Below are 26,302 nucleotides of genomic sequence, written 5' to 3' on the forward strand. Positions count from 1 at the left end.
GTTTTGCAGCTTTCAATTAAAGTAATATATTTAGCCACTTTATATCAGTCTTGGGCTATATCAAACTGAAATTTTGACCCCAGAATAAATTTACAGATGTAAGATTTTGCTATACAAATTTCTTGACTTCTAACCAAATTAGCTTGCATGAGCCTTTGTGCATTCAGTTGCTATGCCTCAAAAATACAGAACAAGATACTGCTATCCCTATGCCTTCAGACTTCCTATTTCACGTTTCAAAAAAAAGATGCCCCTAGATTTCAGAATTTCAGAACTTCTTGATTGTGAACCCAAAACCTCGTCCATCACTGGATTATTCCTGTTTAATTTTACTACCTCGGCACAAAGTACTTATTAGTACAGTACATATGGAGCTGTACTTTTGTACCCATCTTAATATTCTTATTCCCTGTATATACCCGGATCAATCCAGACTGTGGGTTATGCCTCCCTTCCAGCAGATGGAGACAGAGAAAAACTCAAAGGGCGCCCTTTCTTAACCTGGCGTGCCCACTGCATCCCTTCAGTCTTTCTCTGTCTCCAGCAGATGGAGGTGGTGCAAACCCTGCAGTCTTGCCCTGTTTTAAGGGTTGTGACACTATCCCTTTAAAAAAAAAACAAACCAACCCAAAAAAACCCAAACCCATATTAATATTCTTATTATTCATTTCACCTACTGGACCCTTTATTACCTACTTTTTATTCTGTTTCATCCTATATGATGTTTTATGATCTGTCTCCTGTCTTAAGCCATACATGACTGGATGGACCATTTGGTCTTTCTCTGTTGTCATTACTATGTTACTGCTGTCTAAACTCTTGTGTATAGTCTTTGTAATTTTAATTGTACCTTTGATTATAATCCATCAGTCTTGAGACTATCTTAGTATACTATATCTAGAAATATGGCAGTGTTTGTATATGAGGAGAATAATTTTCAAAGCTGTTTATCTGGGTAAATAATGATTTACCTGGTTAAACTGGCACATAGCGTCCCCTCAATCAGAGTAAATGTTTCTCAGGATGGGGAAAGGGCAGGTTAGGGAAACAATAAGCACAGATTTGATTTTAAAATCTATGTGCTATTTTCCAGAAAATTTTTGCCCACACAGATTGCAGTTGCAAAGTCCATGGGAAGTTTTGGCCTAGAATCTAGAAGGCAGTTTTGAAAAGTAAGCCACACATATAATTCCCCTATGAAAGTTAGCTTTGTACCTTTGGACACAGCTGTGCAGACTATTTGAAAATTGCCCCCAGTAGAGTGAAATGGGGAAAAGAAAATTAGTTAGACTGAGAATAGCTGGAAGCTATATTAAATTGTCAAGAACATCAAAATAAATTATTTTGTTACCATAAATGTAAAAGGTTGGGGATAGTGTAGCCAATAGCATGATGGGTAGGGGTTAAGGCATAAAAGAAATATGCAGAAACAAGTTCTTGGATATTTTTGCAGATAGGACAATTTTGAATGGTATCCTAGAATTGATCACTAGTAGCACTGACACACTGGCTGCAGATCAGAGATGTTCAGTAATTAAATCCTGAGTATTCTGACATAGAAAGAATCACAGAATTGCTTGTATGGAAAATGTAATGTATACAGTTTTAAGCAGCTAATATGATCCAGGCATAAGGACAGACCAGTAAAAAGAGATTGATTGTGTGTAAGAAGGAGTGTTGCTGAAGAAAATGGAGTTGAATAATGACATGAAAGTGGAGCGACATTAAATCATTTTGACAGGTAGATGTGAAAAGAAGAAGAATACAGTTTTAGAAGATACTGTAGTGGAAAACGCCACATTCATGACAGTGGAGTAATAGGAGGAGGAATAAATCTAGAAGAGCAATTTCTCTAGAAACAAACATAACAAAGAGCCACACAAAGATGGGTGATGTTACCCGACAGCACAGCTTTGGAAACCACCTTTCTCATAGCTCAGAAAGCTTAAGTAGCACTTTCTGATTATGCATGGGAGTTCCTGTGCTGTGCTTGCCACGCGCTCTTCCCTAAGTGTTTTTTCAACCACTTTGCAAATTTTTTGCTTTTTTACTCCCTTCACATCACTGTAAAAAAAAAAACAAACAAAAAAACCCTCTTAAACTTGGATAAATTGGCAAGAAAGTCTTAAGAGAAGTCCACATCAAAATGAAAGGGAAAAGTCCTTTTTAAGGCTTGCCGAAAATGCTGACAAAAAATTGAAATACTGGATTTTGATCTTTGCCTTTGATGTCTTGGAGCGGACCATGCCAGTGCTAATTGTAGCCCAGTGTCCCTGAGGGTACGAAAGTTTTGCGAAAATCAAGCTCAAATATGAGTTAACGAGAAAATCCAAATGAGGTGCCAAGAAACATCATGAAAAGAAGTGACATACATCTCCTTCCATAATAGAGAGATCTCCAAAGAAACATTGAGCAGAAGAATCAAAAGCGTGAAAGCTGAAAACCTTGGCACTGAGAGAATCACCAGCTCAAAAGTACAATGATGTAAAATCCTCAGTGCCCAAAGCACAATGGCACAGACACCACTGTCGAAGCTCCATGGTGCAGGCATCTTGGTGCTAATCCGACACAGCACAGAGACATTTGAGCCAAGATATCAGCTTGCAGAAACATTGGCGCTGAAGAATCTATACAGAATTTTATCTGCAAGCAATCATAGAACAAGTACCTCCTTAAAAACTAGTAGTGTCAAAAGATGATATCTGCACAGATATTCCTCAGATAATAGCTTCTGATCACCTCCACACTTAGAGGCAGAAGAAGAATCAATGCAAAAATCAGGAAAAAAGTGTTACCATTACCAGAATATCATACATTGGTGCAAGAATTGTGATCCCAGTTTGTGAAGTCTTATATGAAATACATATCCAAGCAGAATTCATTCCTACAAAAGCCAATTCTGGAAAAATTGTCAGAATATCTACAGCCAAAACACCCATCATCCTTCTTTGAGGAAGGAAAACACACTATCAAGCCATCGATAAAAAAGAGAGACTCAGAAACCACTGAGGTTGTTGAACCACTATCTGAAAATTCCCGGGACTCTGACGACTCAACTGCGTTATGACAGGAAACATTTTTTAGACCCACCTTCTGATTCTTCACTAGAATTACCAAGTACTACACCACATATCCTGCATTTTTGTAGAAAATGTCAGAAGCAATTCCTTTCAGTTTTGAAGAAAAGGACATGAACACAATGGAGCTACAAAGAGTACTAAAATTCATTCAGCTTCCAAAGCAATACAAAGCAGTATCAATGCATCAGGCTTTACTGGAGGTACAAACTAAAATATGGAAATCACCATATATCATTACACCAGTTGCAACGAACATAAAAACAAAATATAGAATCCAGAAGTGCCCAGGACACAACAACATAACATTTCCACATGATTTTTATTGTTGAATCTGTAATTGAATGAAAGAACAAAACATACTTCAATTCCACTTCATGAAAAGATCCAGGATTATTAGACACAATAGGAAAGAAAGTATTCCAAGGAACTACATTAGAATCTAGAATTAGGGACTCACTAATTACAGATGATTCTGTTTATGTACAGCAACCTGTTGAAACTTAAGGGACTCTCCATGAAGACAACGCTATACTGATATATTGACAGAATCAGGAAAATTGTTCAAAACATTGACTCATTCAATTTATGATTCTGTTGAGTCTGCTTCAAAAATATTGGGTGCATTAGGAACAAGCACCGCTGTTGCTGCTGCTGACGCCGGCACTTCTGATAAATGAGGGAAGTTGCCTGTTTAATTCTAATTTTACTTTGCATTCTAAAAGTTAAAAAAAAAGAATAGAATAGAGGGACACTCTTTCCACATAAATGATGGACCAATGATTAAATATGACCATGTTAGAAATTAATCTGTACGTACAGGTGTTATGAAGGTCCTTTTTGCAGCTATCCCCTTAATGTTTCTGTGTCTTTGCTAGAATTCTTTAAAAATTTGGAACTGTGGGAAAAAAGTTAAAATTTGAATTAAATGCTCTTGTTGGTGACTGGGTCCAACTGCATTCATATTTTGACTTTCTTTATTGCTTTGTGGATCAAAAATATCAGCAACAGCCATAGTACCAAAAAGACTAGCTTGGCTGCAAGTCTCTGGACTCGGAGAGGATGTACATGAAACAGGTGACAGCTTATTTGGAGACAAAGTAAAAGAAATGATAGAGAAAAAGACCAGGGAAAAACCCCATCATCTTTGCAGACTTGTTGTCAACAACCTCAACCTTTCAAATGCTCTGTGATGATACAGTGCAACACTTTTTTGTGATTTGGGGAATGCTTTTAGTCACAAACTATTGCAATACCGATGTAAAAGACTATCTCAAAATACGGATGTGAGTGATACAGTTCTCATTTCTTGGAATGAAGGTCTAACATATGTTTTTCCACCAATTCCACTCATAACAAAAATGATTCTAAAGCTAAGGAAAGACAAAGTAAATATGATGCTAGTGGTTTCATATTAGCCATGACAAATCTGGTTTCCATGGCTACAAAGACTGATAACTTTGCCAATAAGATTACCAATATTTCCAATGCTTCTGACTCATTTCGATGTAACAGTCCTCCACCCCAATCTTCAGTCGCTAGCATTAACAGCTTGGATGCTGAAAGATCAATAAATCAGAATTTACAACTTCTGCAAAAGATTAAAGAAGTTACTGTTAGCGCAAGAAAGCCTGCAAAGAGAAAGTCATACAATTGTAGATGGAAAAGATGTTCACATTGATGTCATGTGTAAAAGATGTAGTCCTTCACCTGTTCAGTATCATCTTTGCTACAATATTTCTTACACTTAGCAGGCTCAGGCTTTTGAAATTAACTTCAGTAAGACTCCATTTAAGCACCATTGCAGCTTATCACCAAAATGTAAGAGAACAACCAATATCACACACTTCTTTAAAAGCAAAATTTGTTAAAAGACTTTTTATAATTTTAAAACTGCTGATATAGTCACCACCACCACAATGGGACTTAAATATAATACTTTGACAATTAACAAGCATACCATATGAGTTGAAGGCCACTACAGATATAAAACATGTCTCATGAAAAATGCTATTTCTCATCATGATCATTTTAGCCTGAAGGGTAGGTGAACTACACACCCTAGTTACGTACCCTTCATACCCTTGGATATTCAATAACAGGGTACTGTTAAGAATTCATCCAAAATTACTATCAAAAATTGTTTCTCGGTTCCATTTTACCAGCATTTTTCCCAAAACCACATCCAAAGCAGAGAGCATATTTTGCATACGCTAGATTTCAGAAGAGCACTATTATTCTACTTGGCAGAACTAAACTTCATAGAAAATCAACATAACTATCTATATCATGTGATATAAATAAAAGGTGAAACCTGTTACCAAGCAGACTCTATCTAAATGGATAATAAGCTGTATATATCATTGTTACAGAGCCATGGACTTCAAGTTTACATAGCCAATCAAAGCTCATCAGTTATAAGCCTTTGCTGTATCAGTGGCACATTTTAGTTCAGCAACCATCCAAAATATCTGTAAACAGATTCATGGTCAACAATACGCACGTTTAGCAAACATTACTGTCTGGAAAAAAAATCATGCTATGACAGTATTTTTGGACAATCTGTGCTAAGAAGTATTTTTAAATTAAACATACCAACTTCCCACTATTCATCGAATGGGTTGCCAAAAAAAATTAAATAAATTCATTGCAGTCCTAAACTGGGAGTCCCATCTTGTGTGGCTCTTTGTTATGTTTGTCCACGAGAAAGTGAAGTTGCTTCCCTATAACAGGTGTTCTATGGACAGCAGAACAAAACATCCTCTCAATCCAGCCCATCTCTCTGGGAAGTTGAAGGTAGCTATGAAATAAAATGAGGGAATGACACACAGCAACAGGAACTCCCGTGCATATTCGGAAAGTCCTAGTTCAGTTTTCTGAGCTATGAGAGAGAAGGTTCCTGAATTGGTGGCGTCAGATGATGTCATTCACCTTGTGTAGCTCTTTGTTCTGCTGCCTTTGGAGAACATCTGGTTACAGGTAAGCAACTTTGCTTTCATTGCTGTAGCTAGAACCAAACCAGTAGAATTACATGAGAGGTGGGAAACATTTTGGTTAGAAGATTAGATAGGAGAGAACATTTAGTTGGATAACTAATGGCATTGAAGTTTTTTTAGACATATGAAGAAACTATTGCACTTATTAGGCAACTAAGGTAATATTTTTAATTTTAAGCATCTTTTTAAATTGTCCTTCATTAGGTACATTATGCTTTGTTGTTATGCATGATTCCATACTTGTTTTCTCCTTTTTTTTTTTTTTTTGGTATAATCTACTTAAAATATTTTTATTTATTTATTTATTTATTTAAGGTTTTTCTATACCGGCATTCATGAAAGCATTCACATCATGCCGGTTTACATGAAACAGGGGTGTGAAGAAACAACCAAGAACATAAATAAACGTGAAGAAGAGATGCAGTTACAATTAACAGGGGCTGATAACTGGGAGGGGGAAAATAGAAAGAGAAAAAGGAGGTTAATTATATACAATAGTACAGTATATATACACAATCCGAAATATACAGTTGCTGAGTGGAGTCTTTAATGGTGGGCGTGTTAAGTGGAGTTCGGGAAGGCTTGCCTAAACAGCCATGTCTTAAGTCTTTTCCTAAAAGTTAGGAGGCATGGCTCATTTCTGAGATCTGGTGGGATGGTGTTCCATAATTGTGGGCCTGCTGTGGAGAAGGCTCGGTGTCTTAAGGTACTGTGGTTAGTGGTTTTTGTAGGTGGAACAATGAGGCATCCTTTGTAAGCTTCTCTGGTCGGTCTTGTGGATCTGTGTGAACGTATAGGAATTTGTATATGATTTATTAACCACTTTATGAAAGTAAACTTTCAGCCAAAGCAGTGCACAATGGGGCCGATGCAAAACCATGCGCTGCAGCTAGTGCACGGCTTAACACATGATTGGACATGTATTTTGGACAACCCCAATGCAATACGGAGATTAGTGTGTCCAAAACATGCGTCCAAAGTGCTGTATAGCTAATAGCACTCATCACACATAAATTCCATGTAGATGAGGCTATTAGCTAATACCTGCGATGCAAAAGCTTTCCTGCGCGCCCAATGCAACACAGCAAATTTTACGCTAGCCCGGGGCTGGTGTAAAGATATACCAAGCTCAAGAGCTCATTGATAAAGACAAAAAAATCCTGCTTTCTGTGATTCCTCCTATTGGTATTGTCGTGATACTAAGTAGGAGGAATCACAGAAAGCAGATTCCAGTAAAAAAAAAAAAAAAAGTGTCTCTGCTTAAAAAAAATAAATTCTGGGTGCCCAGTATAAACACACAAGATACATGGTCCAGGCCATGTATCTTGTGCCAAGGAACCACTAGGGATGCACAATTTTCCCTAGTGCTTACTTTTTAGTTCAACCCCCCCCTCCCCCTCCCCCATTTAAATATTGCATCGCATGCCTAGGAGAGGTGGCTGGGCTTGTGTTAGGAAAACAGGTGCTCAACACTGGGGCCAATGTAATATTTAGGCACAGAAAATGGGCACTCAGTGTTGAGCGCCTGTTTTCTTAACACGCCCAGCCACCTCTACTGGTGAGTGATGCAATATTTGAATGAGGGGTCACGCTAAAATGGAGGTGCTAGGGAAAATTGTGCATCCCTAGCGCCTCCTCGACATCGGGCGCACAGGAGAAGGTGGCTGTCTGTGTGGGTTGGGAAAACAGACGCTCAATAAAAGCGTCCATTTTCTCCCACTACCAGCACAATATACACGGACAAGATACAAGGCCTGGACCGTGTGTCTTGTGCATTTATATTGAACGCTCAGAATTATTATGATTATTGTTCGTTTTTTTTTTTTTTACCCAAGATAGTATCGTCGCAGTAAAAGGAGGAATTAAAGAAAGCAGGATTTTTTGTTTTTATCAGTGAGCCTTTGAGCATGGCATATCTTTTCGCCAGTCCAGGTGTGCGCTAGTCTCAGCACATGGTATTGCATCAGTCCCATTGAGCGCCCATTTTCTACGCACAAATATTGCATCGGCCCCAGTATGTTTCATGAGGTTACAATCTACTGTCCATCTATCCTATTTGATAAATAGGAGGTTAATACAGTATTGGTACAGCTAAATCTAAAAATCAGGAGGTTAATACAGTATTGGTACAGCTAAATAATTTAAAAATATTGGATGATTTGCACATCTATCTGTGGATGTTGCTTGGAAAATGTTTGGGGGGTGGTGGCTAGGCCAAAGGGCAGTGCCCGGAACTGATAATGGTGACTCAGTACCACAAAGCGTAGGAAACATTTGTGTTCTTGATGGATTGGCATATGTAGGTAGGCCTCTGATAAGTCCAGGGAGGTTAAGAACTCTCCCGATTGTACAACCATTATCATGGAGTGTAGGATTTTCATGTGGAAATGATTCATTTTTAGATGTCGGTTGACGCTCTTGAGGTCCAGGATGGGGGCGAAAGGAACCTCCCTTCTTGGGTACAAAGAAATAGATGGACTAACACCTTGTATTTTGCTGGGGTGCAGGTACTCTGATTATAGCCCTCATCCTGAGGAGCCTTAAGAGTAGTCTCCACTGCCTGCTTCTTGTGCTGGGAGTAGCAAGGAGACATCATGAATATGTCCCCAAGGAGTGCTGTGAAATTCCAGCACATATTCTTCTCATATGACCTCCAGTATCTGTTTGTCTGAAGTGATCTCAAACCACCTCTGGTAGATGAGGGACAGTCAACTTTCTGTCTCCTCGTTCTGAGGGTGGATCGGCAAATTTTCATTGGGGGGGGGGTCGGAACAAACCTGAACCCAAGCCTGCCCCTCTCTTGGGCTGTCATCTACAAAAGGACTGAGACCTCCCAAAGAGCCAGGACCTCTGAAATGTTGAGTTCTGTAAGGGAGAAAGCGTTGGGAGTCCCTGGATAGACCCCTTTTAGGCAAGGGGCATTGTAACTGCTTTCTCTTATCTTCTGGTAGCTGGGGAACTGGAGATTTGCCCCATTTACTGGCCAGCTTTTCCAGTTTCGCTTCCGAAAGAGTAATCCTTTAAAGGGCATCTTTGTAATTGAAGGATGTGTCTTCCGACTAATTTTGCAGCCATAGTTCCTTCTGGCCGCCACCACTGAGGCCACTCCTCTGGCTGAAGTATGGACTAGATTCGAGCCCGCAGCAGCGGGTTCCATTATGGCTCTGGAATTCACCCTGAGTCATCCACCTCCTGAGAGGTGGATGACTAACAGGACACAACAAGAAGCAATCTGTAAGGTCATTGCTACTGCGTTAAAGGCCTGTTTAAAGATGGACTCCATCCATCTATTATGTGCATCCTTTAAAGCTGCTCCTCCCTCCACTGGGATAGTTGCTTGCTTAGAGATGGCATAGACCAGCGCATCCAGTTCAGGAAAACACAAATGCTCCATTACTGCTGGATCCATTGGGTATAGAGCTTCTAACGCTCGTCCCCCTTTAAAACTTGTTTCTGGAGCATCCCATTCCAGGTCAATCAACTCCTGGATGGCTTCCAGTACTGGAAAGTAGCAAGAGACTTTCTATAGGGAAATAGGAATGGTGTTCTTCTTTGGTTCCATCATAGAGTCCACCCCAGGAACTCCCAGCATCCTCAGGGTTTGGGAAACCAGGACCGGCAATTCATCTCTATGGGAAAACTGTGACATGATCTGATACGGTTCTAAACCAGGGGGCATTTCCCCATCTTCCAAGGAATCTGTATCCTCCTCTTCATCTGTGTCGTCCTGGTCCCTGCCAGGGATACCCTGGGTGAGGTGAGGTATGCCTCGAGGTCTGCCAATAGGACTGAGAGAAGGAGGGCTTACCGGCTGACGTTCCGACTGACAGGGGCAGGTGAGGTAGCTGGAGTAGGAGAAATACTGAAGGGCTGAGGTCACTGCAGGGGTTTATCTAGGGTGATGTTGGCTTTGAAATCTGGCTCTGTTTCTATCTGCTGGCAGGGGAGCATAACCCATTGGCCCTGAGTACATCTGGTCACCTGCTAGGAAAGTAATATTTTGTGCTTATGAGGAAAAATGCTTAATATAATATGTTTCAATGTTTGTTAAATAATTTGAAGAAAGACAACAGGACAATATTTCAGACTGCATAAAGGGAAATTAATTGATGTTCTAAAGCTTCATTGATTAGTAAGACTATGTTTTCAATATTCTTAGGTGGTTTTAAAAAGAAATATGATGGACGTATAGGGTGTTTGTTGTTGCAATATATGTTAGATTGTTATGGGCAGCCAAAACATAACTGAAGCAAATCTTTGTAGGAATGTAAATAGCATGTTATATTTCTTCCTTCATGAGGTGTTTCTTTAGTCCTCCAAGGACCAGCAGGATTTGAAGTCCACACAGGTGGATGACATCATCTGATGGAGCCTGGCTAGGGAAGATTACTGCTGAGCATGAGTATCCTGTCCCATGTCATAGTGTCATGCAAGTTCTTCTTTTTCCATGGAGCTAAATGGTTGCAGATTTTTTTTCCCTCTAAGAAGTCTTGAAAAAGATTGGCAAATTCTCTATGGTCCTTGGTTCATCAAATTTCTTTCTTTTTTTTCTTTTCTTTTTTTTTTTAATAAATACTGTTAGGCTTTCGTTTTTTACATTTTTTTTCATGTGGCTGCTGTGTGCATCAGCATCTGTGCATCAAATGACATTGTCTTATTTTTGTTTAAAATAAGTCATTTGATCTCATGTTGCTTATTTTTTGATCAATGTCCCAAAAAGAGAAGAGAGCAATACATGGTTGGATCAACCTATAATGTTTTTGAAAGACAATCAAAGGGTTTCTATAGTAGAATTGATGCCTGCAAGCTGGCATAGTTGTGAGCCTCAAACCTTAGACAAGATGTGCAGGAAAGACTCACTAATGCACCCTGCAATGAAGAGAATCTCTTTGAGATTAAGATGAAAGCAACAGTGGCTCAAATTAGTGACCTGGTGCCATGCTTCCTCCCTTCTTTAATGCCATTCCAAACTCACCCTCCTCATCTAAGAGGTATTCAAATGAGGTACCAAGTAGACCCTTCTATCCTCTGAGGCGGCATTATCCTCCGCCCTCTCATTCCTGTCAGTAAGCGAGGGACACTTGCTCATATCCTAGACAGTAGAGGGCCTATAAACCATAGCCAGCACGCCAGCCAAAAACCTGGGACAGGGTTTGGACTGTATCTGGAAAACCATAGCAAGAATTGAAGTATCTGTGCTGGAGAACCTTCCTGTCAGTGGGAAGGGTAAAACTTTATATAAACCATTGTCTGGAATAATCTCAGACGTTTGGCGTCTCAGCATGATCTGAAATGGATACAGGTTACATCTATTGAAATTGCTGCCAAATTGCCCTCTGAGAAGGTCTTGGTTTGCGTATCAGGAACTGCTGTAGAAGGAACTCTCCTTCCTCTTGGAGGGCAGTGCGGTTGAACTACTAGGTGAAAGAGGGCAGGAAGTTTTTGCCTTGTACTTCCTGATTCCAAAGAAAACAGGGAAACTCTATCCCATCCTAATCCTGAGGGTCTTGAATAAAGTCCTGGTAACAACTGCAACATCGCTCCCTGTGTTGATGGCAGGGGAGGGAGGTGGGAAGAGGAACTGGATACAAACAACAACCAATATGGACCCTGACTTTTACGGTCTGGGGTAATGACAAGAAAACATAAGGAAAAATGCACAGGATGGCTTCTACGGCCAAGTCCCAATGCTAAGAACATCAAACAGCATTGTCTGAATTATCAAGAAGGCTCCTCACCCAGAAAAAATGTTGTAAGTAATTTTGTTATGGGTTTAACAGTTGCTTGGTTTTGATTGTAAATATTACTACCCTTATCAATAGGCTTGGGGGTAGCTCCGAAGACCTGGGCTCCCCAGCGAGTGGAAAAAGGCGATGTTGGGACTGGCATGGAGGGGGTTTCCCTTCTCTCCTCCAAAGAGAGGAAGTAGAAGCTGGCGCCAGCCAGCCAGAGAGCCGCCCACCCACCACCACCGCTGAATGTTAAAGCTCCTGGCGGCATTGAAGGGAGCAGAGCACTGCTGGAGCCCCGAAGACCTGGGCTCCCCATTGGAGCAGCAAGTGGAGAAAGGCGATGTCAAGACTGGCATGGAGGGGGTGCTCCCTTCTCACCTCCAAAGAGATGAAGTAGAAGCAGGCACCAGCCAGCCAGAGAGCTGCCCACCGACTGCCCCTTTGCCCAACCACCACCACCAAAGGTTAAAGCTCCCAGTGGCAATGCTGGTGGCACGCGCCACAAAGGAGCCTGCCCCTTTGTGCATGCCTGAAGTAAACCACGAAGCCACACCAGGGAGAGAAACCAGCCAACATGCTGCATGCCAGGACCTGACCCCCAACTCCTCCACAGGAACTGAAAGGCACTGGCTGAACCTACATAAGAAGAGCACTCCTTCCATCTCTCATCCGGAAACTAGAGACTGGAAGAAGATGCCGGTGACAGCGAGCCTGAGCCCTTCCAACGACCAGCCTACTGCCCGCCCATCATCAAGAGAGCAAGAATGCTCCTTCCGGCAACAACGGAAGGAAAAAGCAACTGACTCGCCTCTACCTGAGCCCCAACATCAGGGAGACATGTCTCTCCTCGACCCAGCCACGACTTTGGAGAGATGACAGCGGGAAGCCGCAGAACGGGGCTCTCCATCCTACCACATGTGAGGGGTGGAAGACACAAGCACCAGCTGGCCTGCACCCGCCCATCGACCGTCCACTTGCCTGCACACACCAGACTCGACAATAATAATAGGAGACTTCAAACTACATGTAGATAGAGTACCTAGAGCAACAACATGTGAAATCTTCTTAGATACAATGGAAGCAATGAGATGGTCACAATTTGTAACCAACCCCATTCATAAAGTGGGACATGTCCTTGATCTAATATTTGCCAATGACAATAATTGTTTAATCAATACCTCCCACAATACATTGCCCTGGTCTGATCACCAACTAATAAAAGCAGAAATAACACTCATAAACACTAAGCTAACACATTTAAATAATAATCAAACTTTTACCTTCAGAAAAAAAATAAAACTGGATATCCTTGAAGAACCATTGAAAAATAAGTTAGCTGAGTTCAATCAAACTAATGCCACCTCTGCTTTTAACTCTTGGGACAAAATCATAAATGATATTGCTGAAAACCTAAGTCCAGAACAGATAAAAAACATTCCAAAATGAACAGAATACCTCAAAACAAAAGAAGCCTTGGTATAACAAAGAGCTGAGACAAACTAAACAGACACTGAGAAAATCGGAGAAACAATGGTGGAAATGCACGTCAGCAGAATCCTTAGAAAAATACTGTGAATAAATCAATATAGCAAAAAAAGGCTACTATGCAAAACAGATTCATGGAGTAATATTTAATTTCAAATTACTCTTCAAAACCGGCAAAAACTTAATCAAGGACCCATCTTCCTCCAACTTGAGTATATACAACTTCTCAGTGAATGACTGCAATGAATATGCCACCTCCTTGTTAGATAAGATAAATAGACTGGAATCTCAATTCCCCACTTGCTCACCAACAAAAGAAAATGAAGAAAATCCAAGAAGCCCTACATGGAACACTTTTGACATAGCAACCAAACTCGAAATAAAACATTACCAAAATTATGCCTGCTATCCACCCACTAGACCCAATCCCAGCAAGTTCCCTGAAAATAGTACATAATGTAATCACTCCAACAATCGCAACCATAATCAACCACTCACTCTCAGAAGGGCTGGTCCCTTGTACAGCAAAACAAGCTGTGTTCAAACCAATTCTAAAAAATAAAACTGGCAGAATAGACCAATATCCAACTTGCCTTTTATCACAAAAGTTCTGGAAAAAGCAGTGTTATCGCAATTGGAAAATCACTTAGAAGACAATGATATTCTATATCCAAACCAATTTGAATTCAGAAAAGATTGCTTAACAGAAACATTACTCTTATCTTTAATCAACCCTATACTTCAGGGGTTTGACAATGATGATTCTTATATATTGGTATTATTAGATCTAACAGCAGCATTCGACACAGTCAACCACACTCTGCTTTGCCATCAGATGAAAAAAATTGGAATAGACTGAAATGTACTCAAATGGTTCTCCTCCTTCCTAGCTGACAGAATATTCCAAGTAAAACTGGGCAACCGCCTATTTGGATACATTCTGAATGATATGTGTCCCCCAAGGCTCTGCACTCTTGGCCACACTTTTCAACATCTACATGCTCCCTCTATTTAAGTTACTAGTAGAACTAGGAATTGCCTTCTTATAGGGTGGATGACATTCCTATCGCCAAATCAATTGAAAATACAGCAGTGAAACTCTCAACATACATGAAGGTAAACAGCAAAGCTATCTCAGTTTAAACTAACACTAAACACAAAAAAACCCTACCCTCAGGACTATTAAAACCATTACAGCTGCTACAAAATTCCTCTGCAAGACTGGGAAAAGAAATTTTGACCACATCACCTCTTCGCTGATCTACACTGCCTGTAAGTACAATCCAAGAATCCATTATAAAATTCTAACACTAATTTTCAACATAATCAACAATAGAAACTCCTGCTTATTAGATGTTACTCTCCAACCATACACACCACAACGAACACTAAGATCACAAAACAAAGGACTAGTAACCGTACTTAAATCGCGGAGCACTCATCTAACGCAAATAAGAGAGAAAATGTTCTCTCTAGTGGGCCTCAAGTTGTGAAACTCTCTACCCAAGTTATGTCTGGGTAGAAAGAAAGAGCTTCAAACGTGAACTGAAAACATGGCTCTTCAAAAATGCATATGATTTAACATAAAATAACTTGTAGAAAATTACATAGACATTGAGTCTTAAAGAATATTAAGACAACTCACTGATTACTTTGTAAAGCTTATTTAAAAGGAACAAATTTATCATGAATTTTACAGTCTTAATCATCTAGTTAACGTGTTTTGATGTTGTGCTGACCTATAATGTGAATGTTGCTTTTGTAATCTTTTGGAATGATGGTATATAAAACACATAAATAAATAACTGCACAGAGTGGCAGTTACTATTCTTGAGAGAAATATGGGGTATCCTGCACAGAGTGGCAGAAGCCATAAGAAGCTTGTTGGGCAGACTGGATGGGCCATCTGATCCTTTCCTGCTGTCATTACTATGTTACTTTGTTAGGTTAAAGATGTTTTCCCTGGGCATCTTGGCCTCTTTTCCAAGAAGAGAATTATCTATGCTTCTTGAATTTAAAGGATGCTTACATCCACATAGTTCCTCTGACCTGGAAACATTTCTATCTCAGATTTGTAGTCCAATATTGTGTACTGCCGTTTGGCCTAGTGTTGGCGCCATGTGCATTCATGAAATATCTTGCAGTGGTTGTGAAACATCCTATGTAAATTGGGGGGTACTTAGGTTATTGGTTAGTTAATGGCACATCTCAAGAAGGAGCCAAAAAAAAAATCAATGTGCAAAATCATCTAGTTATTGGAGTTTCTAGTGTTAATCATAAATTATCCCAGATTCTATATGAGCCCATCATCTCTTTTGGAATTTATAGGAGCTCTACTAAACTGACTCAAGCAAAAGCCTTTCTTCCACAAGAAAGGATCATCATGCTGGTGTCCACAGTGCAAGAAATAAAACAGTCAGTAAGCATCAGTACGGAACATGCTGAGGATGTTGGACCTAATGGATCAAAAGTATATGTCATTCCTTTGGCACATCTCCATATGAGGCAAGCCCAGTGGACCCTACAATCACAGTGGACACAAGCCACTCAGGATCTTTGAGACAGCATCCGAATCTCCTAGCACCTTGGACTCAGCCCTGCTAGCTGATTCAATCAAATCTGGCCAGAAGGAGACCCCTCCCAAATTTCTCCAACTCAAATTGTCTTATCTATAGATGCATCCAACCTGAACTGGGGAACTCTTGTAGAGGGGGTTTCACACTCAGGGCTTTTGGTCTGCTTAGGAAAAGCTGCATCACATAAGCTGTCTTAATTACAAAAATAATAAATAAAGGCAGCATGGTGAAAATGGCTTGTTGCTACCAAAAATAATTTAGTCCTTTTGGCACTTTTGTTTTCTGTTTTTCTCTGTTCTTGTTAAAGGCAACCTGTAGCTAAAGATTCCCTATCTGTGAGTGCTTTACATCCTGCTTGTCCTTGGAGAAAGCAAAAATTGCTTACCTGTAGCAGGTGTTCTCGACAGGATGTAAGTCCTTACAGAACCCACCCTCCTCCCTTTGGGAGTTGGTTCTTTTTATATTTAGTTATATTAAGAACTGAATGGGGTACTGCGTGATGCTGTAATGTGGGACAGGAAGATCATGCTCAAGTAGAGCATGCTAAAAGCTTCTAGAAGCTTTGAAGTAAACTTCCCTGGCTGGTCTCCATCAGATGACACTGCCCAGCTGTGAGGATTTGCAACTTGCTGTCCTTGGGGAAAATAGCTGCTACAGGTAAGCAACTTTCACTTTATTTTCAAAAAATGGTCTATAAATTTGGTAACTAGATATGACTGAGAATGGGCACCTATTTTTCTTTTCCAGAGAGCATCACAATTTCCTCAAGCTGTGCCTGAAGTTGCTTTCTAATCATCTTGCTCTTGCTTTAGCTGGAGGAGTAGCTACTAGCATTCTTGGAAGACAGGCAGGGCCACTTCGGAATTTGCTGTTTAGGCTAATGGATTCTTCTGTTCCAGATGAAATTCAAGAGGTAATTCCTATTTTCTAATGTCACTTCTCAGGAAAACTGGCTGACTGGTAGCATTTGCTCCTCCTCAAGCAGTAAGGCATGACAGGTGTACTGTATTATTACTATAGTTATGTTTCAAAGTGTAGCAAGCATGATACATAAATAGAAATTTTAAATCACGTTTCCGTGGTGGAAAATGGAACAGCTCAACTATTCAGACATCAAATTCAGAACAATGGTTTCATTCCCATTAATGTTACATTTCACTGCCGGTCACTTGTAAAATATTTGGTTTATCCATTTTCATAATTAGGACAATGAAGAAATGTATCTTGTTTCTTATTGTTAAATTAGATACAAACACTATTTTGCTGCTGCAACATTTGTTACATCCAAAGGTGAAACTAAGATTAATGTTTTATTCTTTTTGGCTTAAGGTATTTCTGCATTTTGGGGCATGACGTTTTATCATGTATTTTTGCTTGTGCCATAAAGGTGTATTTGGAGTAATCCTGGGGCAACATGACTTTATATTGTGATTGTGTTACATATGATTGGCCCACTTAAGGTGGATCAATATCTGACCCAGGAATTAACAAATGGATGAGATGGGTTAATTTGCCGAAATATTGTAGGCTTGATATGTTAATGGTTTCTGTGTTAGGTTTATCCTAATAGCATTCTGGTGTTAGTTGGCAACACTGCAGGCCATAGGGTAGCTATGTTGGAACCATCAGACTACAACTCCCTAGAAACTAACTGGGTTAATGTTGGCAGGTTGGTGGTGGTGTCACGATACTGTCCAGTAAGGTCAGGGGTGCATTAGCAGCAAATGTTTAGGCAACAGCCTCAGTAGTTTTTGGATAACAGCCTTGGTAGCTTTGGAATGTTTTTAGTTTATTACAAAACTTCATGGTAATACTTTAAGGGGGGCAGAGATTTGAGTATTGGCTTAAGTATGGGAACTGTGTGCTCATCTACTCAGGATGGTGGAGAAACACAAACTGGAGTGATAGCGCATAAACGTTCAAGTTGGGGTTTCTGTCTAGTAATCTGAACTGGAATAAGTTGGCAGACTGATTGGTCCATCTGTAATCAATTATGTTATATGTTTGATCTGCAACTTTTTTTTTTTAATTGTGGATGGATTTTCTTCAGAATAGTTCTCATGTTCAGACTTTTAAGGGGGCTTATTTTTCAGCCAGGTGAAAAGTGCTAATAGCTTAAAACTTGGGCAAGCATAAGCTTAGCTTACCTTAAGGAAGGCTCCCTATCCCAAGGTGTTGGCATATCCCCTGTTGCTAGCAATAGGGCGACTGCTTAAGGCAGTTTGAGCCAAAATAGATCACCAGACAATAGACTATTTTTGGCTGACAGAACAAAAAGCCACTTCATTTGAGCATCAATTCTTCTTTTAAGATGATCATAGCTTGTTAGAAAAGAATAACATCGGATTTTGTTTTTTAGAGGTTAAGTTTAACTGTCTGCTTGAGAACATATGCATTGCCTTTGTCATTTTTTTCATCTTTTAGGTGGCTAGTAGCCATTCTAGAATTAAACCAGATGGAATAAAATTAGAGCAAAATAGATAATTTCCTTGTTTTCTTTTCAACCAGGTTGTAATTGAGACTCTCTCTGTTGGAGCTACAATGCTACTACCTCCATTAAGAGAGAGAATGGAATTATTGCATTCTCTTCTGCCTCAAGGTCCTGATAGGTGGGAAAGCCTATCAAAAGGACAGGTAAGGTTTGGCAGCTTTTATATATTATATTTCTTCCACTCTTTTTGCTTGGGAAAACTTATTTTTTTAAATTACTATCAAATATTCTATACCAAACCTAGAAACTTTGAGATCTGTATTCATTTAAATGGATAATGTAATAGTTATCCTTCTAAATGGCTTAACCAGGTATTTTGAGTGGTTATCTAGCTAAATTGTAGCTGGGTAAGTCAGGTGTGTTCTGGGGGCAGGCAGGAGGCATTTCGGGGAGGAGCGGAGCTAGCCAGTTAACTTATGGTCGAGTCGTAAGGCTGTCTTAAAGTTAGCCAGTTATACATAACAGGCTAACTTTAATTTCCCTGTATGTACCCAGATCAGTCCAGACTCCTGGGTTTCGCCTCCCTTCCAGCAGATGGAGACAAGAGAAAGTTTTGCTGACATTGTCACATAACCTGGTGTGCCACCTGCAGTCCCTCAGTATTTCTCTGATGCAGATGGTAGAGGTGCAAAACCTGCAGTCTGGAATTAGTTAAGAAAAAAAAAAAAGAAGAAGAAAAATAGAGAGGGAAAAAGGAAAGAAGAGGATTTCCTCCCAGAAGATTGGCAGGTCTTTCTGGTGCTGAGGTGAATGGGTAGGGGGTTCGGGATCCTTATTTGGCTTGGTCCTTTCGCCACCAGGGGTAGACAACTGGTGGAGCCAGTATCCTTTCCCCCAGGAGGACTTGCGGAGCCTCCTGCCCATCTTCAAGGGAAGTGTCAAATTTTCTTTAAAAAAAAAAAGGTGGTTTCTTTTTATTTTGTGGCATCAATCGACCCCTGTGGGAAGAATCTAGGCAGCCATGCAGGGGCAAGGCTGCGATGGCTCTTGCTTCATTTCCTCTGAGCAGCTGTTGGGGCACACGATCGAGCGGGCAGGAGCTATGCTGCGTGGCCATTGGTGTTTTGCGTGCACCTTCTGGGAGGTGTTTATTCCCACTGCCTCTTGGGGGGGGGGGGGGGAGAGTGGCTCAGGAATGGACGAGAAAGAGTTGGGGAGGCAACGAGAGGCCACAGGGCTTGCAGGTGATGTGAGTGCAGCAATGGGCCCCTTCCCAGTTAGTGTGGGAATGGCGGCCATTTTGGCTTCACTCGTGCCTGCCTCTGAAGCTGCAGGGGGGGGAGGGGATCTTCCTCCACCACTGTCCCCGTCTGATCGGAGTCTCACGGAGGACCGGGATGCCTGGGAGCCTGTCGGGTGAAGATGAGGACCTCCTGGGGAGTATCCTGATGACCCTGCAGTTTTTTCTTCCAAATTTATTCTTTTGTTGCCTAAGGCATATCTTGCCAGGAAGGCCACAGGGTCAAGCCCCAACTGTTGAAGGCCATGATCTGAAGGTGGTTCATCTTTTCCACAAGGAGGAATTGTGGCCCCTGATTCCCTGTGTCCTTAAGGAACTGGGGAATTAAGGTTCCACAAGAAGAATATGATCAGGAATAGGTAGACCCAGTCATGGATGGCTTAAGAGGTCTAGAGAAAGCCTTCTCCTTCCATAAATCAGTGAAGAAGTTAGTGGTAAGGGAGTGGGATACTCCAGAGACTGGTTTGAAGGTTGGTAGAGTAATGGATCAATTATATCAGTTACCAGAAGACACACTTGAATTGCTGAGGCTGCCAAAGGTGGATGCCTCAATGTCTGCAGTTTCTAAGAAAATAACCATTCCAGTGGCTGGTTCTGCAGCGCTTAAAGATATGCAGGATAGGAAGTTGGAAGTCCATTTCAAAAAGATCTTTGAGGTATCTGCCCTGGGCATTTGTACTGTGGTTTGCAGCAGTTTTATGCTTTGAGCTGGTCTGCGCTGGTTACAGCAGTTGCAGGCTGACAAAGTGATGTCTGCGTCAGAGGCAAAGCAGGCCGAGTGGCTGGAAGCCATGGTAGCTTATGGAGTAGATGTGTTTTATGACCTCATCTGAACGTCGTCTAGGACTATGATGTCAGTGGACTCTGCTAAGCAGCTCCTTTGGTTAAGGAATTGTTCAGCAGACGTTTGATCTAAGTCTGTTAGGAGCATTACCTTTTAAAGGCAAACTGCTTTTCAGAAAGGACTTAGAAGAGCTCGTAAAGCATCTGGGAGAGAATAAAGGGCATAATATGCGGCCTCGCTTTAGTATGGGTTTGGCAGAATAGGGCTTTGGAAGGAGCCTAGAGACAAGGCACTGGGAGGCAGCAGTTCTGGAACCAGTCCTTTCAAGGTCGAAAGCCAAATAGAGATGGATCCAGCCAGGGGGCATCTGGAGCCCAAGACCCTCCAATGAGTTGAGGCCGGTCCACTCCTTGGTGCCGGTCATAGTGGGTCGGTTGACTCTCTCTTTTACGAGGAGTGGGCCAGGATCCCAGTGGACCAATGAGTCCTAAGTGTGATAAGACAAGATTACGCTTCAGAATTTGCTTGCCTGCTAAAAGACTTGTTCATGGTCTTTCCTTGCGCTTCCATAAACAAAAGGCAGGTGGTACAGGAAACCATCAACTGCTTACAGATGATGGGGGCCATTGTTTCTGTCCCCATAGAGGAATGGGGGATGGAAAGGTATTCCATTTATTTTGTGGTTCCAAAAAAGGAGGGGACCTGCTGCCCTATTTTGGTTTTAAAAAAGGTGAACATGGCTCTCAATGGTCCTCATTTTTGGATGAAGACCATGCACTCAGTCATTGTAGCCGGTGCGCAAGGGAGAGTTCTTGGCCTTTGACCAAGGCACACTTGCACATAGTGATCTGGCCGGATCATCAGAAATTCCTGAGGCTCATGATTCTTGACTCATTTCCAGTTTGGCACCCTTCCATTCAGGTTGGCGACTGCTCCAGGGACCTTCACCAAGGTGATGGTTGTCGTGGCGGTGGTTCTCAGGAAGGAGGGCATTCTAGTTCACCTATATCTAGATGATTGACTTATTCGAGCAAAGTCAGAGGTTCTTTGCAGACAAGCAGTAGCAGTGATACTGCAGCAGTTGTTTCCTGGGTTGGGTAGTGAATCTGTCGAAGAATCATCTTACTCCGACTCATGTGTTGGAGTTCCTGGGGGCACGTTTCGACACCAGGATTGGGAAAGTGTATCTCACTAGGGAACATATTTGTAGACTGCAGTTGCAGGTTTGCAGTTTTTTGGAGAGAGCAGTTCCCAGGGTTTGGGATTACCTGCAGGTTCTCTGTTCCATGACTTCCACATTGGAGTTGGTTCTTTGGGTATTCGCTCATATGAGGCCTCTGCAGAGGATGTTGCTTTCCCGTTGGAATCTGTTGTCAGTTTCATCTGCTGCTGCCTCTTACGGAGGTAGCCGGGTCCAGTCTGTCATAGGGGACACAACTTCTGCACCAGAGGCTGCAAATGCTTTGTCGGCCGCCCCCCCTCCCCCCCACACACAGAGAAAACACACATCTCATGGTGGCTTGGTCAGGACCACTTAGGTTGTGGTGTGGACTTGGAAGTTCTGAATTGGATAGTAGTTACCTTCTATGCCTGTCTCTCTGGTTGGGGAGTGGTGGGCCAGATTCAGTCGTCATGGGGCCAGTGGTTGGTGGAAGAGGCATTGTGATCTATCAGCTGCTTAGAGACGAGAGTGGTGTGGTTGACGTTGCGTGCCTTTCTACCTCTCTCATATGGATGGCCGGTAAGGATTTTGTCAAACAATGTGACAATGGTGGCTTACACAAACCGACAGCATGGTACCAAGAGTCAGGCGGTGGCTCAGGAGGCCCAGGAGTTAATTTGGTGGGCAGAACAACATCTGGAATTATTGGTGGCTTCTCGCTTAGCCGGGATAGACCATGTGCAAGCAGATTTTCTCAGTCAACAGCTGGATCCTGGGGAGGGAGTTGTTGGAAGAAGCAATGCGGCTTATCCTTCATAGATGGGGGCATGCCCCACATGGACTTGATGGCAACTCATTGGAATGCCAAAGCTCCATGTTTCTTCAGTCACAGAAGGGAATGCGGAGTAGAGGGAGTTGATGCCTTAGTGCTTCCATGGCTGCAAGATGATCTCCTATACATTTTTTCGCCGTGGCCACTGATGGGCAAAGTGTTGGCGGCGAATAGAGATTCATCCGAGAGAGGTGATTCTAGTGGCACCAGAGTGGCCTCTGTGGCCATGGTTTGTGGATATGTTCAATCTAGCAATGGACGGGCTGCTGCATCTCACCCATCTTCTGAAGCTGCTGCACCAAGGTCCTGTATTTTCACATTAGGCGACTTGCTTCTGTCTCACTGCTTGGCTTTTGAGAGTTTAAGATGGAAAGGATATCCCGATGATGTCATTTCCACTTTGCTGCAAGCTAGGAAGACTGGAGAGTTTTTGAGTCTTGGTGTGCAGAGCAGGGGGGTTGATCCTACTCGAGCGTCTATGGCACACATTTTGACCTTCTTATGAGGGTTGGTAAAGGGTTTGGCCTTTAATTTCCTCAGAGTTCAGGTGGCAGTGTTGGGCTGTCTTAGAGGCAAGGAGCAGGGAGCAGCCCCTGCTGCACATCGAGATGTGTGTTTTTCTCCGAGGTGCGGTGTGGTGAAGCATTTGCAGCCTCTGGTGCAGAAGTTGTATCCCCCATGGAGTCTTAACTTGGTCTTCAAGGGGATATGTACGGCTCCATTCGAGCTGCTTAGAAGGGCAACTATGATAGATCTCACCTTAAAGGTTGATTTTTTTGGTGGTAATCTATTCTGCTAGAAGGATTTCGGAACTTCAGGCTCGGTCATGAAGGGATCCTTTTTTGAAAATTACTGATTCTGGTGTCTTTGTGTATGGTTCCTTCCTTTCTTCCGAAGGTGGTATCGTTCCACTTGAGTCAATCGGTAGAGCTTCCGGCCTTCCCAAACTTGGATGTGGCGCGCCTCATGCGAGAGAGTTACGACTCTTGATTGTAAAACGAGCCTTGTTGCAGTATCTCAAAGTCACTAATAGCTTTCGGCTATCAGATCATCTTTTTGTACTATGCAGTGGTGCAAAAAAGGGACATAAGGCTTCAAAGTCTACCATAGCATGGTGATTGAAAGAAGCGATAGGTTCAGCATACATTTGTCAGGGCTGTCCTATCCCTGAGGGTTTAAAGGCTCACTCTACTTGATCTCAGGTGGCATCTTGGGCCATATGTCAACAAGTATCGCCACAAGAGATTTGTAGGGCAGCTGCTTGGAAGTTGTTGCACACTTTTTTGACAGGCATTATTGTTTGGATGTCCAGGCCCTGGAGGCCATGGGCTTTGGTGAAAGTGTACTTCGAGCAGACTTTCGCAGTCCCACCTTGGTTAGAGAAGCTTGGGTATATCCCAGGAGTCTGGACTGATCTGGGTACATTCAAGGAAAGGAAAATTGGTTCTTACCTGCTAATTTTCGTTCCTCTAGTACCGCAGATCAGTACAGTGAAAGAAAAACTGGTTCTTACTATCTAATTTTCATTCCTGTAGTATCACAGATCAGTACAGAGTCCTGCCTAGCCAATGTGGGGAGAATTGGAGAGTTTGCTGGTTCTATTATGATAATTGGTCTGAAGAATGACACAGGTTTTGTTAGTTTTCTCATGTTGTTAAGGCTGGAAAGGTTCATCCCCATTATAAGGTTCACTTCCTATTGCTTGTTCAAGGGGACATGATTATATTTTCTTGTAGTTATGTTCGTATCTTGGCTTGGGTACAGTTTAATACTGAGGGACTCCAAGTGGCACACCGGGTTATGTGGTAGTATCAGCAAAACTTTCTCTGTCTCCATCTACTGGAAGGGAGGCAAAACCCAGGAGTCTGGTCTGATCTGTGGTATGGGCAATAACAGTTTAACAAGCAAAATAGTTTTTTATTCTGTTTGTGCACACATCAGTTGTGCACAAATATTCAATACCGCAATAGACCAATGCTTATAGTTGGAAGACCCCGACACGGCTGTGTTTCGTGTCAGGCTGCGTCAGGGGGACCGGAATTTTCAAAATCTATAATCAAACATCATGTAGTTATTGTGCAATTAGGCGGACACAAGGGTACAAAAATGGTTATCAATTAAAGGGAGGACCAAGACACAGAAATGGTAATGTGTAAAACAACAAAGCAGGTAAACATAAATGTGATTGTAAGAAGGGTATGGCACAGGTCAGGGGGAGGAGGGGGAAGAGGGAGAAGGGAGGGAGGGGGATGGGACAGGAAACAGGGAGGGGGGGAAGAGTGGGGGGGAAGAGTGGGGGGGGGGAAATAACAATAACTACATGATGTTTGTTTGATTATAGATTTTGAAAATTCCGGTCCCCCTGACGCAGCCTGACGCGAAACACGGCCGTGTCGGGGTCTTCCAACTATAAGCATTGGTCTATTGCGGTATTGAATATTTGTGCACAACTGATGTGTGCACAAACAGAATAAAAAACTATTTTGCTTGTTAAACTGTTATTGCCCAGTTAATTATTTTCCACAAATTATTTTGTTGCTAATTACCTAAATGCATGTGCTTCCTACTCCACTCTCTCTTTGTGCTGATCTGTGGTACTACAGGAACGAAAATTATCAGGTGGTAACCAATTTTCCTATAGGGTATATTCAGTGGCACAACCGCCGCTGAATATACCCTGCTAATTAGCCGGATATGGTTATCCGACTAACTAGCCGAGCCGTACAGTAGCTGAATATTGCCTTCAATTCTGGATACATTCTGAGCTGTGTAGACAGTGTGATACATTTTTTTATTTAAAATTTTATACCGCATTATCATTGCTTCTTAGAGAATTCCATAGTATAAGAAATCCATAATATAATACAGAACAAGTATGACCAGGAAATCTAAAAATAAAAAAAACATGTTGCAAAAATTTCAAGCCTATGTGTGAGATTTATTTTGTTCTGTAGAGATTTACTCTTATGCATATTTGCATACCCTTGAAGTTTGTTGACTCAAGGCTGTAGTGCTTATTTGAATTTGATGAACTGGTAGACAGATACAGTATACATTAGTCTATTGTTTTCTTATTCTAACATTTTAATTTTTTTTTCTTGGCCCAGTGGTTTCTTCTTGCTTCTTTTTGAACTTCTGGCTCAATGGGAACCATCTTCTATTGGACTATTGTGCCATGAGCCTTTGTTTTCAACTACCCATGGATTTTTCCCCTATTTTATACCTCCCCTCCCACCTCAGACTAGCCATTGTAGGCCATATATGGTAGCTCCCCCTGGAACCTTGCTAATGTGGTCCCTAAATCTGGCCATTAGGTGTTCTCTTTGAGTGATGGCTGAAACTCTCTCCCTTCATAAGCTGTGAATGCAGTCTGCATAGAATCTTAGCTACCAAGGATTTGCCTGTTCTTCAAGCTTTTTTTAGATCACTTTGTTTTGTCTACTCAATCAGGAGTATCTACTTTGCTACAAATCTTAGCATCATCTGCACAAAGCCAAATTTTACCTAATAATTTCTCTGCTTTATCACATATTGAAAGCATTCAACCAACATAACTGACCCCAAGACTGATTACTGAGGCACTTCAGGGCTAATCATTTTCATTAATCACTTCATTTCATTTTCATTCATCACTACATTCTGTCTATCACTTGGCTGGATTCTAACCCAGTTAAGCACCTGTAGGCTATCCTTTTTATAAGAGCCTCTGACAGCATTCAGAGCTTTATTGAAATTCAAGTGTACCACATTCAGCATGCACCTTGATCTAATTTTTTGGTCACCCAATCAAAGAAGTTGATTAGGTTTATTGACATCTCTATTTGATAAAATAATGTTGCTTTGGATCATGTAACCTGTTAGATTCAAATACTGCATAGTTCTTTGTTAGTAGTAACTCCATTGATTTACCAAGCACTGAGGTTGTAG

At 41.6% G+C, this 26,302-nt stretch overlaps 1 protein-coding gene across 7 annotated transcripts in view; it reads left to right on the forward strand.

The window, feature by feature from the left end:
* HERC1 (HECT and RLD domain containing E3 ubiquitin protein ligase family member 1) overlaps positions 1-26,302 on the forward strand; it is a 410,083-nt gene that overhangs the window by 63,248 nt on the left and 320,533 nt on the right. For all 7 annotated transcript variants that reach the window (XM_029575639.1, XM_029575640.1, XM_029575646.1 and 4 more), the window contains exons 12-13: positions 16,614-16,779; positions 18,375-18,500. In XM_029575639.1, coding sequence (XP_029431499.1) covers positions 16,614-16,779; positions 18,375-18,500 — 292 coding nt within the window. The remainder of the gene's footprint in view (positions 1-16,613; positions 16,780-18,374; positions 18,501-26,302) is intronic.

Source organism: Rhinatrema bivittatum, chromosome 13 (genome assembly GCF_901001135.1).
Source record: "Rhinatrema bivittatum chromosome 13, aRhiBiv1.1, whole genome shotgun sequence".
Classification (NCBI taxonomy): domain Eukaryota; kingdom Metazoa; phylum Chordata; class Amphibia; order Gymnophiona; family Rhinatrematidae; genus Rhinatrema; species Rhinatrema bivittatum.